Source organism: Mixophyes fleayi, chromosome 9, assembly GCF_038048845.1.
Source record: "Mixophyes fleayi isolate aMixFle1 chromosome 9, aMixFle1.hap1, whole genome shotgun sequence".
NCBI lineage: Eukaryota > Metazoa > Chordata > Amphibia > Anura > Limnodynastidae > Mixophyes > Mixophyes fleayi.
Genome location: NC_134410.1, coordinates 110,667,514 through 110,682,194, shown reverse-complemented (window position 1 = coordinate 110,682,194; position 14,681 = coordinate 110,667,514). Strand labels below are relative to the sequence as shown.

General features: G+C 42.5%; 1 protein-coding gene across 1 annotated transcript in view; it reads right to left on the bottom strand.

The window, feature by feature from the left end:
• The window catches only part of LOC142100956 (protein Niban 2-like), a 51,642-nt gene extending 46,820 nt beyond the window's left edge, over positions 1 to 4,822 (bottom strand). The window contains exons 1-2 of the mRNA XM_075184891.1: positions 4,720 to 4,822; positions 3,504 to 3,587 (exon numbers count right to left, since the gene is read on the bottom strand). Coding sequence (XP_075040992.1) covers positions 3,504 to 3,558 — 55 coding nt within the window. The 5' untranslated portion in view covers positions 3,559 to 3,587; positions 4,720 to 4,822. The remainder of the gene's footprint in view (positions 1 to 3,503; positions 3,588 to 4,719) is intronic.
• Positions 4,823 to 14,681: the final 9,859 nt, after the last annotated feature.

Genomic DNA, 14,681 nt, shown 5'->3' with positions numbered 1-14,681 from the left:
TTAAGGGCAACACTGCTGGGGATCCCAAGACTTCCCTTTAGTCTGCACAAATAAAGTCAGCTCCCCCTCCCCATCCATACGCTGGAATTTCCGTCCTCTGCATCCTGCCCTAACCCGTGGAAACGTCTGGCTCCGTCTCCCTCCCTCTTTCCCTCCTTCTGAAATCTCTCTGTGACTACGTGGTACTCTTAAATACTTTCCTCTTCAACGGCCCCCTATTACTAACTGATACACACTGGAGTATATTCAGTATTGAAAACCAAGCAGACTCTTGCTAGGCAGTGTCAATGCTGTGCTTAGGCACAGCATTGATTTTCCCCCAGCAGCCTTATGAAAACCTGACCACTCCTCAGGAATGATCATTCAGTGACCTTCAACGTTTCACAGAGTTTGGTTTTAAAGGGAAAGTATGAAGAATTTGTTATATACTATTCTTCGGATCAATCAAACGTCATTCGGAACTGGTCAGATAATCGCCACAATCTGACAAGTGTGTGCGCCCATTACCGTGAGCGATATCGATTCCAGACGTCAAAACAGATACAGATAGGCCAACGCTTAGTGTAACGAATCATGAAAGTGACAACACAGATAAATAGATAATACATTTTTCACACTAGACCACTCTTTTTTGAGCAGAGACCACAGAAAAGGTGGTTAGCAAACCAATATATTGCATTCTACATTAACCAGAATTCAACAGCCACTTTTAGGGCTCGTTCACACCTACTCTTCATTTGCATTTCAGCAGCTATCAACCAATGAAAAGTGCATTAAGGATAGAATGAATGGATTTGTATTGGCTCTTCCCCACCACTACATTCTAGAATTTTAATGCTGCGCTTAAAATTTTAGAACCTATATCTCAAGTGTTAAAACTGCAGTGCAATTAGTGAAAGCATATGGAAATCATGCTACTCAACATCACTAAAACGTGTTTAGATTGCTTTTTTCACCTATTTCCAGCACAGTTGTGAGAAGGAACCCTTATAGGAGTGCATCAGATGCATATGAATAATGGCTTATTAATGTACCGTACACAATCTATGTTTGGCCAAGAAAAATCCTCATCTTGGGCCTGATTCATTAAGGATCTTAACTTAAGAAACTTCTTATTTCAGTCTCCTGGACAAAACCATGTTACAATGCAAGGGGTGCAAATTAGTATTCTGTTTTGCACATAAGTTAAATACTGACCGTTTTTTCATGTAACACACAAATATCAACCTTAAATTTCAGTGTGCAAATAAGCTATCAAGTATTTGTGTGCTACATGAAAAAACAGTCAGTATTTAACTTATGTGCAAAACAGAATACTAATTTGCACCCCTTGCATTGTAACATGGTTTTGTCCAGGAGACTGAAATAAGAAGTTTCTTAAGTTAAGATCCTTAATGAATCAGGTCCCTTGTCCCTGTTATCAATATATTTAGTTTGTGTGTCAGGTCCTCTTATACCAAAGGGACAATATTGTGTCACATTCCTCATTTTTCACAAATAAAACACGAGCTCTATTTATTCTTATTTCAATTTGCACTAAATCATAGCAACTAATCAGCAATTATGGGTCTAGTGTAGGATAGACAATGAAAGCAAGTGTCTGAATGATTGTCATGGTTTTAATTCAGCCTTGTACCTTTGAGTAATTAGGAAGTAACACCCAATAGGCCACACACAGTACTTCTTGTGAAATCAACTGAGGTTACTCCCATGTCTGACAAAAGATTTTCTAAAAAGTTATAGCTCAGCAATGCTGAGCAATCACATTACAATTCCCTTGAGACACTGCAGGAATTTACATTTTCAACTATGAATACAAAATGGCAGCTCCCACTAATGTCAATAAAAAGCAAATATGGTTCTCTGTACAGAAAAACCTAGGCTCATATAATTTGTCTGAAAATGCATAGAGAACTAAAGTAAGAATAAGTTATACCAATATATAGGGCATACGTTCCTTGCAAGCCCTAAAACGTTAACCCAATATTTTTCTGCGCTATACACTAATGACCAGGGGGTAAATGTATCAAGCTGAGAGTTTCCCGACGAGTTTTGAAAAACCAATCAGGCTCTAGCTATCATTTATTTAGTACATTCTACAAAATGACAGCTAGAATCGGATTGGTTGCTATAGGCAACATCTCCACTCTTCAAACCCACCAGAAAACTCTCAGCTTGATACATTTACCCCCAGATGTGTTACGAAATATCTTCTGTAGATGGATGAAAATCTCACAGCTCTTAACACACACATATAAGATATCAAATAGTAATACCCCTATTTGGTCTTCCCATCTCAAGTCCTTTCCTGTTGAAAAGCCTCCAACAATGTTCCTGTTTTTCAGCTCAATCTCTGGGCAAGCCATGCCCTCTCATGTGAAGCCTCATTACACCACAAACCAACCTAGCTATTATTATCCTTCACAATTATATACAAACACATGCAGTATTAAAGAAAACAATAGACGGAATTCAAAACAAGCCGTTTAAAGGAACGGCTTTGCTTTGAAAGCAAATAGTTGTATCGCGTTACAATTTGTTACCCCAATGTGAAAACTGATAATATTTAAAGAAAACAATAGCTGCTTGGATTCCTTGTAGCGCTACTAAACTACTTGTCTTGCAGCTTCTTGATTTAAATGACGATGGACAAACCATGTTTCAATGCAAGGGTTGCAAATGCATTATTTTTTTACATAAATACCGAAAAGGTTAATTTTTACCATGCAATTTCGAGTTGAACTAGGATTAGGACACGCTCCACCTCCCAGTCCTAAATTTGTAAGCACATTTTACATTTGCACCCCCCCCCCCCCCATCATGGTTTGCACCTTTTAGGGAGATTTGTTCTTAACCCTAAATGAGGCCCCCATGTGTCTTTATTGTTGCCCATTGGGATTAATAAACACTTTTTCCATTGCGAGGAAGAGACTGGCTAGAAAGTGCCCCATGTGTCAATAACGTCACTAGTTCGCAGAGAACGGATGGAAAGAATATTGAGAATATTGGGTCAGTCTATGAAATTGCTGCCACCACTGTAGGTGAGGGGTCAATTTTAATCTTTAGTCTCAGGCACCTCTAAGTAAAGTTTAAGTCAATGCAAAAATCAACCATCTCCTCTCTCCTAGTTATTGCTGATGTTCGACAATCTAAAAAAATCTGTAGTTATGTGACCTTTATTTGAACATGTTATTTAAAATACTGGACCACTAACCAGAGGTGCTCTGCATTGCAAAACCAACATCATACATGTAGACAGTTGCTTTACAGGAAGATTCTCTGTTAATGAAGGAAGCCAGCGCCCACTCATCCCCCCAGGAAAGATGTTGTACAAGACGGCACCTCCCGCACAAAAGAAAGACAACATTTAAGTAGGGAACCCACACAAGAGTTCTGCAGAAGACATCCCCATCAGGTAAGATATTGTGAAGCTCTGCATCGACTTAAGCATAACATAAGAGACTCACGATTTACAGAGTCACTCTGGTGTCACATAGCCTTACCTGTGATGTACTGGCGTCGGCTCTCATCCAGGTGACTTGATATAACATCCCCCATGGCCTACTAGAGAGCACAGCAGGTCCTGCCTAGGAGAGACAGCTGAGATTTAGAGGAGGCACCAGCACTGAGACCAGAGGGTGTGTAAGGAGGAGGGATTAGCGGAGGACTGCGGAGAGATGGGAGTGTGAATTACAGGGTGAAGCGAGTTGTCATGGTACTATAAGACAAAAAGATGGCATGTGATCAGAATAAGACATTTTCAGGGAAGGAGGAGTCAGCAAGACAGCTGGCACTAAAGGAAAAATAATAAGACAGTTGGCAACAGAGGGCTATAATATAGTGTGTTAATAAGAATACACATATTGAAGACTTTAAGTAACAGCCAAGTGTTTCTAACAAGGGTTCAGCAAGAAATGCAAATTGTTTTCAGAAAGTTATGGGACAACTTTATTTTCTCTCTTATAAATTTGTTTAAAAGTAAATATGTAGGAGGACTGGCATTGGGGCTGTGTATAACTGGTAGCATTGGTAACAGGCATGTCAGGGGTGGAGTATAACTGGTAGCATGTGTAACAGGCATGTCAGGGGCTGGGTGGGCATACAAGGGTGATTTGCAGAGTGGGCAGATTAGACACGAGGTAGACTGGCATAGGAGCTGTGTAGAACTGGTAGCAGGGATGTCAGGGTCTGTGTATAACTGGTAGCATGGGTAACAGGCATGTCAGGGGCTGGGTGGGCATACAAGGGTGATTTGCAGAGTGGGCAGATTAGACACGAGGTAGACTGGCATGAAACCACTAAGCATAGGGTTAATGTGAGCAAGCATGGCTTGGACAGAGTAATAGACCCAGAGGGGGGAGACGGGTCTGGCTGCTTCCCAGAGACAAGTTTAGAGCAGAATGTGTCTGACCTCCACACCCAGCCTGTCTCATTCATTGTCTGACTCTTTACTGCTCTCCCTGGCTACAGTCTCGGTCTCACAGACCCCATATGGGACGTATCAGAGGTCTCATCTTTTGACAGCTCTCAGCCAATCTCCACCTTATGCCAGTGTTAAATCCCCCTCACCCCTGGACAGTCTGTGATGTTACTCCCAAACACGTTTTAAAGTCCCTCTCAGGCATAAAGCCGGACTGTCTCTCCCACCATCACACTCACCACCCTGGTTACTTCTACACACTCACAGTAAATCAGTTTCCTTCAGTGCATTGCACTCACCTTGTGCTGGGAGCCTGTCTCGCTGGCTGATCCTCTCAGTCTGACACACCCAGCGGTCTCTCTCCTCTCACCCTCTGGCTGTGCCTCCTCCCTCCGCTGACACTCCCTCCAGTACTACACCCCTCCCTGTTCCTCTCCACAAACACTTTTGTATCTTTTTTTAGTCATCCCCCCCCCAAATCCTTGACTCACCTTCAGCCCTGCAAAAGGTCATTCAACCTACGAAGCGATGCAAGGTCACCCCTATGTACGTGCCAAGGAATGGCCATTAACTATAGGATATCAGGTTAATGTCATTGTTTTATTGACAATAAATATTATGGTCAGGTTTTCATTATACACTTTAGCACTATGTGTAGGAGTAACCCTCCATAGCATCCTTAGTAAGACCTCTTAAACCTACATATTCCATAATGCTCTGTGCAACTATAAGCAAAATATTCTTCAGAGATGTTCTGTATATCCTCTTCTAAAAACGGAATACTCCCTCTAGTGAATGTTTGGTGTAACACCTATAAAACAGGCTCTCCAGTTGTTGTGTAACTACAAGTCCCAGCATGTCCTGCAGCCTCTGCCTGGACTCACTGGGACTTGTAGTTCTATCACAGCTGGGGAGACTCCCAGCACGTTACCCAGGTTCGGTTTAGGTGACTGCCTGTGGTGAACCATGTGGATGTCATTAATAACTTGGGGCCTGATTCATTAATGATCTTAAATAAAGAGGATTCTTATTTCAGTCTCCTGGACAAAACCATGTTACAAAGCAAGGGGTGCAAACTAGTTTTCTGTTTTGCACATAAATTAAATACTGCCTGTTTTTTCAGGTAACACACAAATATCAACTTAAAATTTCAGTGTACAAAAAAGCTATCAAGTATTTGTGTGCTACATGAAAAAACAGGCAGTATTTAACTTATGTGCAAAACAGAAAACTAGTTTGCACCCCTTGCTTTGTAACATGGTTTTGTCCAGGAGACTGAAATAAGAATCCTCTTCATTTAAGATCCTTAATGAATCAGGCCCTTGGTACGCAAGTCATTGAATTGTGTCAGAGGACATGGAGCAGTGAGTAGCATTAATGGCAAGAAAGACGGGAATGTATGGAATGAAGTCAGGTTTGGGGACGAGGACACCAAGTATGAATTGTGATATTGCAGCCTGTGACAGCCTCTTGTAAAGAATGCAAGGTGATGCAAAAGAGATAAGGACACAATGCAGCAGGAGATAACTGGGAGATATCAGTCAGACAGAGATTAGAAGGAGACAGTAAAATAGGATTACCCAGAGGTAATACATACTATATGCAGATTACAGATCACCTAGACTGCCCTCTACTAATTACACCTTAGGACCCATAACAAAGACAGATATGTAAATAACTTTTATAAAAGATTTGTGATTGGTAGTTTCTCTCAAACCTAGCATCAGCATTAATACTTTCTTCAGTAGGAAAAGCTCTGAAATAAGCATTACAGTATTTTATGTTGTTTTGTAACAGTTCCCTTTCACCTAATTTGCTTCAAGAATGTAATGTATTAGAATTGTGCTTATTTTATAGTCATTGCATTTTATATACAGATCTATGAGGACAGTATTTGAGGACATAAGTGACAGTTTAAGGCAGTGTTTCCCAAGCTCAGTCCTCAGGGCTCCCTAACAGTGCAGGTTTTCCAATCTCCTTGCTGGAGCACAGGTGCATTCATTACTGACTGACACATTATGTAATTATACCACCTGTGGATCTGTTTCAATGTGTCAGACAGTAATGAATGCACCTGTGCTTCAACAAGGCGATTGGAAAACATGCACTGTTAGGGGTACCTGAGGACTGAGTTTGGGAAACACTGGCCTATGGAAACCCCCCCTGGGGGGCACCTGCCCCCTCGGGCTGGTCCCATAGCTTTTTCTAAAATTTGCCAGCCAGCCCCTGCCAAAGGCAATACCTTTTTTGCCTTGCTATAAAATCAGCCCTGCCATTGAGGCCTATAAACCAAGGGCAGGAGTTATTAAGGAGAGCAAAGCAAACAAAAAAAGGGGTAACTTTGCACCTTGGCAAAACCATGTTGCATTGGAAGGGGAGGTAAATTTAAAATGTGGAGACAAATTTATAGTTTGGGTAGTGCATGTTCTAGACCAGTGTTGGCTAATCTGTGACACTCCAGGTTTTGTGAAACTACAAGTCACAGCATACCCTTCCAGCAATAAGCTGCTATATATTGGCAAAGCATGCTGGGACATGTAGTTTCACAGCACCTGGAGTGTCACTGGTTAGCCAACACTGTTCTAGATCAACTTTAAATTTCAGTGTAAAAATAAAGCTATCAAGTATTTGTGTGCTACATGAAAAACAGCCAGTATTTTCCTTACATGCAAAATAATAAACTCATTTGCACCCCTTGCATTGTGACATGGTTTGTCCAGGATCAAATTCACTCCTATTTTTCCCCTTACTTTCCTCAATGACTCAGACCCAAGAGTGACCAAATCTCCTCTTGTTATCTGTTATTCTACAGATTTCAGTAAATCTTGCCAGCCAATGACCTAGGCTAGGTACACACTGAAGAATTTTCCAACAGACATGTTATCTCAAACGATTGTACTTACAATTGAAAGCCTGATCAGTCTGAGGATTCATACATACACACTGATACGATTTAAGCTAGGTACACACTACAGGGCTTTTGTCCAATAATCGGCTCAACCAGCCGATATACGACCGCTCGTTCAAAAGTCGGGTCAGTGTGTGTAGTGACACGATGGTCGAAAGTCTGCCCAAATGGACGATTGTCGCCTCATTTGGTTGGTCGTACCCTTAAATATTTTTGTACCAATCTCGTTTCTGTTGTGTAGTGTGTATAAACTTCCGACCGATCCACGACAAATTGCAATCATTGCTCACGACAACATGGCTGTAAAAAGTCGCTAAAGGGACGTCCGCTCTTCCCTTTATCTTCTAAAACAAGGCTAGTGTGTATGCAGTCCATGGACCGAGCGATCGGACCATCGATCGAATGTAAAATCGATCGGCGTAAAAAGTTGGTGGAAAATTCTGTAGTGTGTACCCAGCTTTACCTTGAGATTTGTGCTCTTCATCTGGTCCTTCATCTGGTCTTCTAGTCTCCAGAGAATGACAGCACAATATTCATTCATTCATTCATTCATTATTGTCACATTGGGCTAGATTTACTAAGCTGCGGGTTTGAAAAAGTGTGGATGTTGCCTATAGCAACCAATCAGATTCTAGCTTTCATTTATTTAGTATCTTCTACAAAATGACAGCTAGAATCTGATTGGTTGCTATAGGCAACATCCCCACTTTTTCAAACCCGCAGCTTAGTAAATCTAGCCTATTGTCTCACTGATTAAAACCGCCTTGTTATAGCTATCCACATGCAGGGCCATCTTTTCCATTGGGCACGATGGGCAGCTGCCCGGGGGCCCCACAGGCAAGGGAGCCCCATAGGCACGACTCTTAATGAGAATAAATAATCCTGCAAAAGAAAAAAACCTGGAAAAAAAAAACTACAAGGGTCACTGAGCAAGTACATCTATCTAGCTATCTCTATCTCTATATATCTATATCTGTATCTGTATACATCTATATCTATATCTATATCTAGGGGCCCCGGTGCACTGCTTTGCCTGGTGGCCCATAATGTTGTTAAGATGGCCCTGTCCACATGTCCTAACGAATTTCCTTAGCTTCTGTGACTCTGAAACGAAATATTCTGCCTCAGAACGAACAAATGAATTATTCCTTCTACAGCACTCTACATTTATTCACCCGCACAATCATCGCTAGCATTGGCTGTAAAGAACATGACTACTGTAAACTCTATGGAGATCGTGATTGGTCAGAAAATATTAAACAGTACGACCAACCAAATGAGCCAACAATCGACACTTTGGAACGGCTTTCGACCATCATATCACTATACACACTAACCCGACTTCTAACCGAACGGTCGTATGTCAGCTGCTTTGCCCGATTATTGGACGAAAACGCTCCAGCGTGTACCTAGCCCTAGTCTGAGTTCGGAAAACCTAGTTATTCTGATTTACCATTCCTGTTCCCTACCAGCCAGAAAGCCTAAGTTTAACTAACTGCTATTTTACTGGGTATACACAGTCTCTCAAGACAGTATTTCTGCCTTATCTGCTTAAACGAAATGATCACTAAAAATACATTTTATTTGTTTTGAAGCATAAACAGCTTCTGCTGGGAAAAATGTCATGTTCACGCCATCTGCTCCTCTTACCAACAGAAAACTGGATCACCTCCAGATAAAATACATTGAGGCCTGTGTGCTGCACAGATGACACATTCTGGACTGCCCACAAGTTATTGGCTGATAAAGATAGTGAATAAAGATTCAGTGCTAGAAGCTAAGACAGTCGGCTACATTAGCTACTTTGCAGATGCGGCCAGAGGCAGGACACAATGGCACACAGAGTATTTTGCCTTTTTACACCTCCAAACTGTACCTTTTTTTTGGGATAAAATTCCCCTGTTGCTGTTACCTTCCAAACTCTGGTTTTTGGAACAAATATATGGATCCACAAAGGAAATGAGGTAGGTGCTAAAGTGAATTTGACCTAATACTCTTTTTAAAAGGTGTAGTCGTATAACACCACCAAACGGGACAAATAACAGTGACACAGTAAATAAACTTTACAGTTTTCTCTCCCGTCATCACATAAAAGGGTAAACGATAACCTTAATATTACCTCTTGTTTCTTTAGTGAAGTGTATCTAGGAATAGCGAAAATAAGAGACACCCAATGGTGAAAGTACATAAAACACAGTTGCACAGTGATATAATACAAAGATGTGAATAGCCTTGTACCACAAAATAATTTAGGATCTAATCTGAGTTTATGGGAATCTTCAATAGCTAGATTCAGGATACCATCTATGGCAATAGAGTGGATTTACCACCAACAACCCAGGCACAATGGAAGGGACTCAGTGGATGGACTTTCAAGAAGATACATATATAACATAGTGTAGTAAAAAATCCTGTAATGATATTAAATTACATGTACGTCATCAATTAAAAATGAAGCTTGTGTGGATCAATGGTAATCCTTTGGTGTAAATAGATTGAGTCCAAGGGCCTGATTCATTAAGGCATGTAAATGGCAATTTTGTGCGAATAATCCACACAATTACTCTGCACATGCCCAAAACCGGACAGTACGCCACAGAATGCAGCCGCGTTCAATTCATCTTCGAGCGCAAAGGGCACTTACCATAGGCAAATCGAGGAGGGGTTTACTAGTGCCCGGAAACTCCCCTCCAAGCCTGGGGCACTGTTTAATTGAGGTGGGTGGACCCTGCCCCCGCTTCACACGGCTCTGCTTGAAAAGGGAAAGCAGCGTGCACCTAACAATAGTGTACGCAGCATTGCCCATGTATATTATAGGGATAGGAAGAGTTGGAGAGCAGCCAAGCACTGTCTAATGTTATAGCCACACCCCCATGCATGATGATCACACCCGCTGGTGGCGTGGTGTGGAAACCCCCCTCTACAAATCCTGCGTTTGCCCCTTCTTACTACATCCTATGATTTCAGGCAGGGAACAGGGCGGGGAAGGGGCGGATGCCCGTAGTCAATGAACAGTAAGGCCCTGCTAATCTCAAGCGCACACAGCCAGGGCTGTAATTAGGGCTGTGCGAGAGGGGGGAGATCGCCCAGAGCGCAACGTTGAAGGGGAGCACAGTTTATGAATATTTTAGGTTGATTTGGTTAAAGTTGAGGGTTAGGGGGGGTCCTGGCAGTTTTCCCTCTCGCCTCAGGTGCTAAGAGGTGCTTTAAGTTACAGGCAGCAGCGTATGATTCAAGGTCTGGGCAACTCTCAGGTGCTTGATTTTCAGCCGTCTCTCGCGCTGCAGCTACTGGTCGGGTCTAAGTGCCGAATACTAGTAATGACGGCTCTGTATCTATGCAAGGACCTGTGTTTGCAATCAAAAGAAACTGTAAAAAATTATGTACAGTAGACATTCATAACATCCTAATAAATGTATTTCATGGAAAAAATACAGAAAAAAAATATATAATTTTTAATGTTTTATCATTAATGCCTATATTATTAATAGGTGACATTAATTGAATAGTTTTTTTTCTGTGCATTCTTTTGTGATTTTATATTCCACATATGTATTGGACATTTTCTGCAGTGTCTTGTCTGGTAGAGCAGAACCGACCTACACCCGTATTCATCACCGCATGTATCTTCACATCTCCTTGTTGAACTTGGGCGTATGCATAATCGATTTATGTGCGTTTTAAAACAAACGCACATTGTGCTCAGTATGTGTCTCTTAATGAATCAGAACCCAAATGCCCCTACTTATACACAGGACAACAGGGTATGGCAGACAACGTCCAAAGAACCAATCCAGCAAGAAGTTATACCACCTGTAGCTATCCCAGTCAGTTTGTCCAGGGAGTCCTCAAGGGGAATGAATGGGTAGTGAATTAACCTAATTCATACTTGCCAACTCTCCTGGAATGTCCGGGAGACTCCTGAAATTTCGGGTAGGTCTCCCAGGCTCCAGGGAGAGCAGGCAAATGTCTCGCATATGGCATCTTGCTCTTCAAAATGGCCCACCCCTGTGACAAAAACGGCATTTTGTCATGGGGGGCAGAGCCAAAATGAGGCGAATTACCGCGCCCCGCCCACCAACCACGCTCCCCTGCCTGGGATCTTCCGGAATTAGCTTACCAAAGGTTGGTAAGTATGACCTAATTAGATAGCCCCTCCGATTGGTGATCATAAGGTCAAAGAAAACCAGGAGGGAAGAACCTTATATTAACAATGGACCCATTCTTTTTGGACAGCGCCGAGTGTAAAGCTCTTCTGTATTCATTATTGTAGTCATTTTGTAGACAGAAGCCTCTATAAGAATATACGTAATTTTGGCAATACAAAACTCAATCTGAGCATGCTGCGCGCCTGAGACCCACGCACACTCACTATCTCAATAGCAGCCATGTTGGAGACAGAAGTTCTCATAAGGACAATATATCCTTGTATTGTAGTTTAGTGGGTTCTAAAGGGATAGTAGGACTATGTATTGTTGATTTTACATTTGATGACATTGATATTTCTTTCACAGACCTCGCTCATGCAATTGTTGCGTAAAGCTCCTGCAAGATGCAATTCAAAACATGGACTGACATACAGCAGACAAATTTGCGCAAAAAAACATTTAATGACCTCCGCACTTTCTCTGGTTCTGGTAAACTGCCTTCTATGAGTTCCAGTACAAGTGCTTATGTTTTATAACAAAAGTGTACGGTGCACCATTTTGACAATTTGAGAGGTTGGGAGGTATGTCGTTTATGAATTAAAACGTCTCATACGTCCAATCACAAAAAACATATATATAAATATAGATATATATATCATACAGGTTTAACAGCACCTCCTAATGTTAAGAAATTCCTAATTTGGGGGGTATACGCAATATGATGGCGCGCACGCGATAAAGCGGCATGGTCATGTTGATAGCACCATGGGTTGCCCTGAGACACCTTCCCCTCCACTAAACACTCGTTCAATGCAGCATACAACTGCCACTGGTACTTGCGGCTTAGAAGGGAAACCCGTTAGCGGATCACAACTTCAAAATGCCCTAAAATCAGGACAAAACCGTCCTGTGTGTGGGTATGGCTTAGCCTAATCCTGCCTTAGCAGAACTGTGGGTTTAGTTGCTCTGCAATGCATGAAAGAAAAGATCCCTCTACGAAAATGGGGTGAAAAACATCTTTAACATGTCAGGTTACTGATATTGGAACATAAGAGGGAAAAGCAAGAGCAGACCAGTATGCAGTGGATGGAATTGGTCATGTAGGAAGGGATGCAGAAGGCATGTGTCATAAGAAAATGTTAAAACTTAGAACAATCTCATCACCAAATCAGTCACTCCAGTTGTTAGTAGTGAAGAGGCCGGAGCTTTGCCAAATATATTTTGCTACGTAGAGAGAGGATGATTTTACTTACAACAAATTATACTAAATAAGGTAAACTGCAGCAGGCTCCGTCTAGATCAAAATAAGAACAATTTATTTTTAGTGAAAGTAACTCTTTAACTGCATAGTTTCTGATGATAGTGGGACAGCAACGGAATTGATCTAAGAAACAATGTAACCCACATTGTTACCAACCCACATTTCAGCAAAAACATGTCTGGGTCCGAGAATGGGACAGTTCTGCCAAAATCGTTACTATTGGGATGTTTGGGCATTACACCACTGTTATGTCCTAGCATATTTATGCATTTTCACTTGCATATTTTACGTTTATCATGTTACTATTTGCTCATACACAAGCTATAAAGTGGTACTAGAAAAATTAAAAATAATGTTTATTATAGTTAGAATGAGTTGGTCACATTTTTTAAGCATATAAGCTAAATTGCTACACATGAATTAAAAAATAATATATATTTTTAAATAATTACTTGACACTACCTGGGCCCCTAGTGTGAGGGTCATTCTTCCCAATGATGCACCCTGCACTAGTTATCTGTAGGGGGTAGCCCTAGACGGCAACCACTCTTGGGTGTTGGGGGTAGCCCTAGACAGCGACCACCCCATCCCTTGGGTGTTGGGCCCTGTCCCCCACTGATTCCCATTAGGCAGGCTCTGCTCCTCACCCTGGTAGTGTGGCACTTGGCTTTCACATCTCCTTCATGTCAGTGGACGGCGCGCCATAAGAGGATGCTGCAGGCAGGGCTGGATTAAAGAAATGGAGGCCCCTGAGCCAATGGGGCCCCCATTCTCCCGTGAGGCCCCCCTGTGAGCCGCACCCCCCTTGTGAGCCGCCCGCCACCCCCCACCCCAAGTGCTTACCTGTTGTCCTGTCCCTGTAGTCTTTTGCGGCGCGCTGTAAGCTCCTTACTGAGGAGATCTCGAGAGAGTGAAACTCACGAGATCTTCTCAGTAAGGAGATTACTAAGCGCCGCCACGAATGGACTACAGTGACAGTGCTCAGTAGCATTGATCGGCCGGGGGCGCCCCGGTCATTAATGCCACTGAGCACTGTCAAGGGCCCTCTGGATGCCGAGGCCCCTGGGCTGTAGCCCACTTAGACCTCGGGTTAAAAAACACTGGATGATTGACAATATGCCACTCATACAGTGTTTTATGCACCCCCTAGCCATTGGCACCCTAATAGTAGCACTGACACTAAACCCAGCACATTAAATATTACCCATGGTGTCCTGCAAGGTTGTAATTGTGATACTGTTATATTTCCTTGAATATATCAACAGCCTCATGTCAGGAAGGTTTGCTTTGCCCACACAGCAGGACACATGTCACAATTTATTTTATTAATTATTGTTTATATAGCACTAGTTATATTACAATAATAATACACATCACTCCCTGCCCAATTGGAGCTTACAATCTAAATTCCCTACCACGCACACGCAGACTAGGGTCAGTTTTGTTAGATGCCAGTTAACCTACCAGTATGTTTTTGGACTGTGGGAGAAAACAAGAGGACAACACAGGCTGAATGCAGAGAACTTAAACTACATCTCCCAGCTTGAGGCAAGTGACCGGTTGCAGCCAGGAAGTGAAAGAACGGAGCTCAGGAAAGGAGAAGTCTGTGAGAGGAGATGAAAGGGGTGGAGAGGGGACCATGCTGTAGTGACAAAGAGAGAGAAAGCATCTGCCAGTGAGAGACTGCAGACCTGTGGTGAAGAGATCCTCCAGTACCTGACTCAGAGACACATGCACAGCAGAGAGATCCAGTGTACTGGGGATCATCTTATACCTACCAACTTTTGTATTCTGCCCCCTGGAAGATCCCACAGGGGAGATCAAGTGCCAAGAGCAGGGGGGCCGTGACCCATCAAATCGCGTCATTTTGTCCCCACTCCCGCAACACGATGCAATGGTGGCAATTCCCCATGGGGCGAAAGTGAAGCAAATTGCGTCATTGAG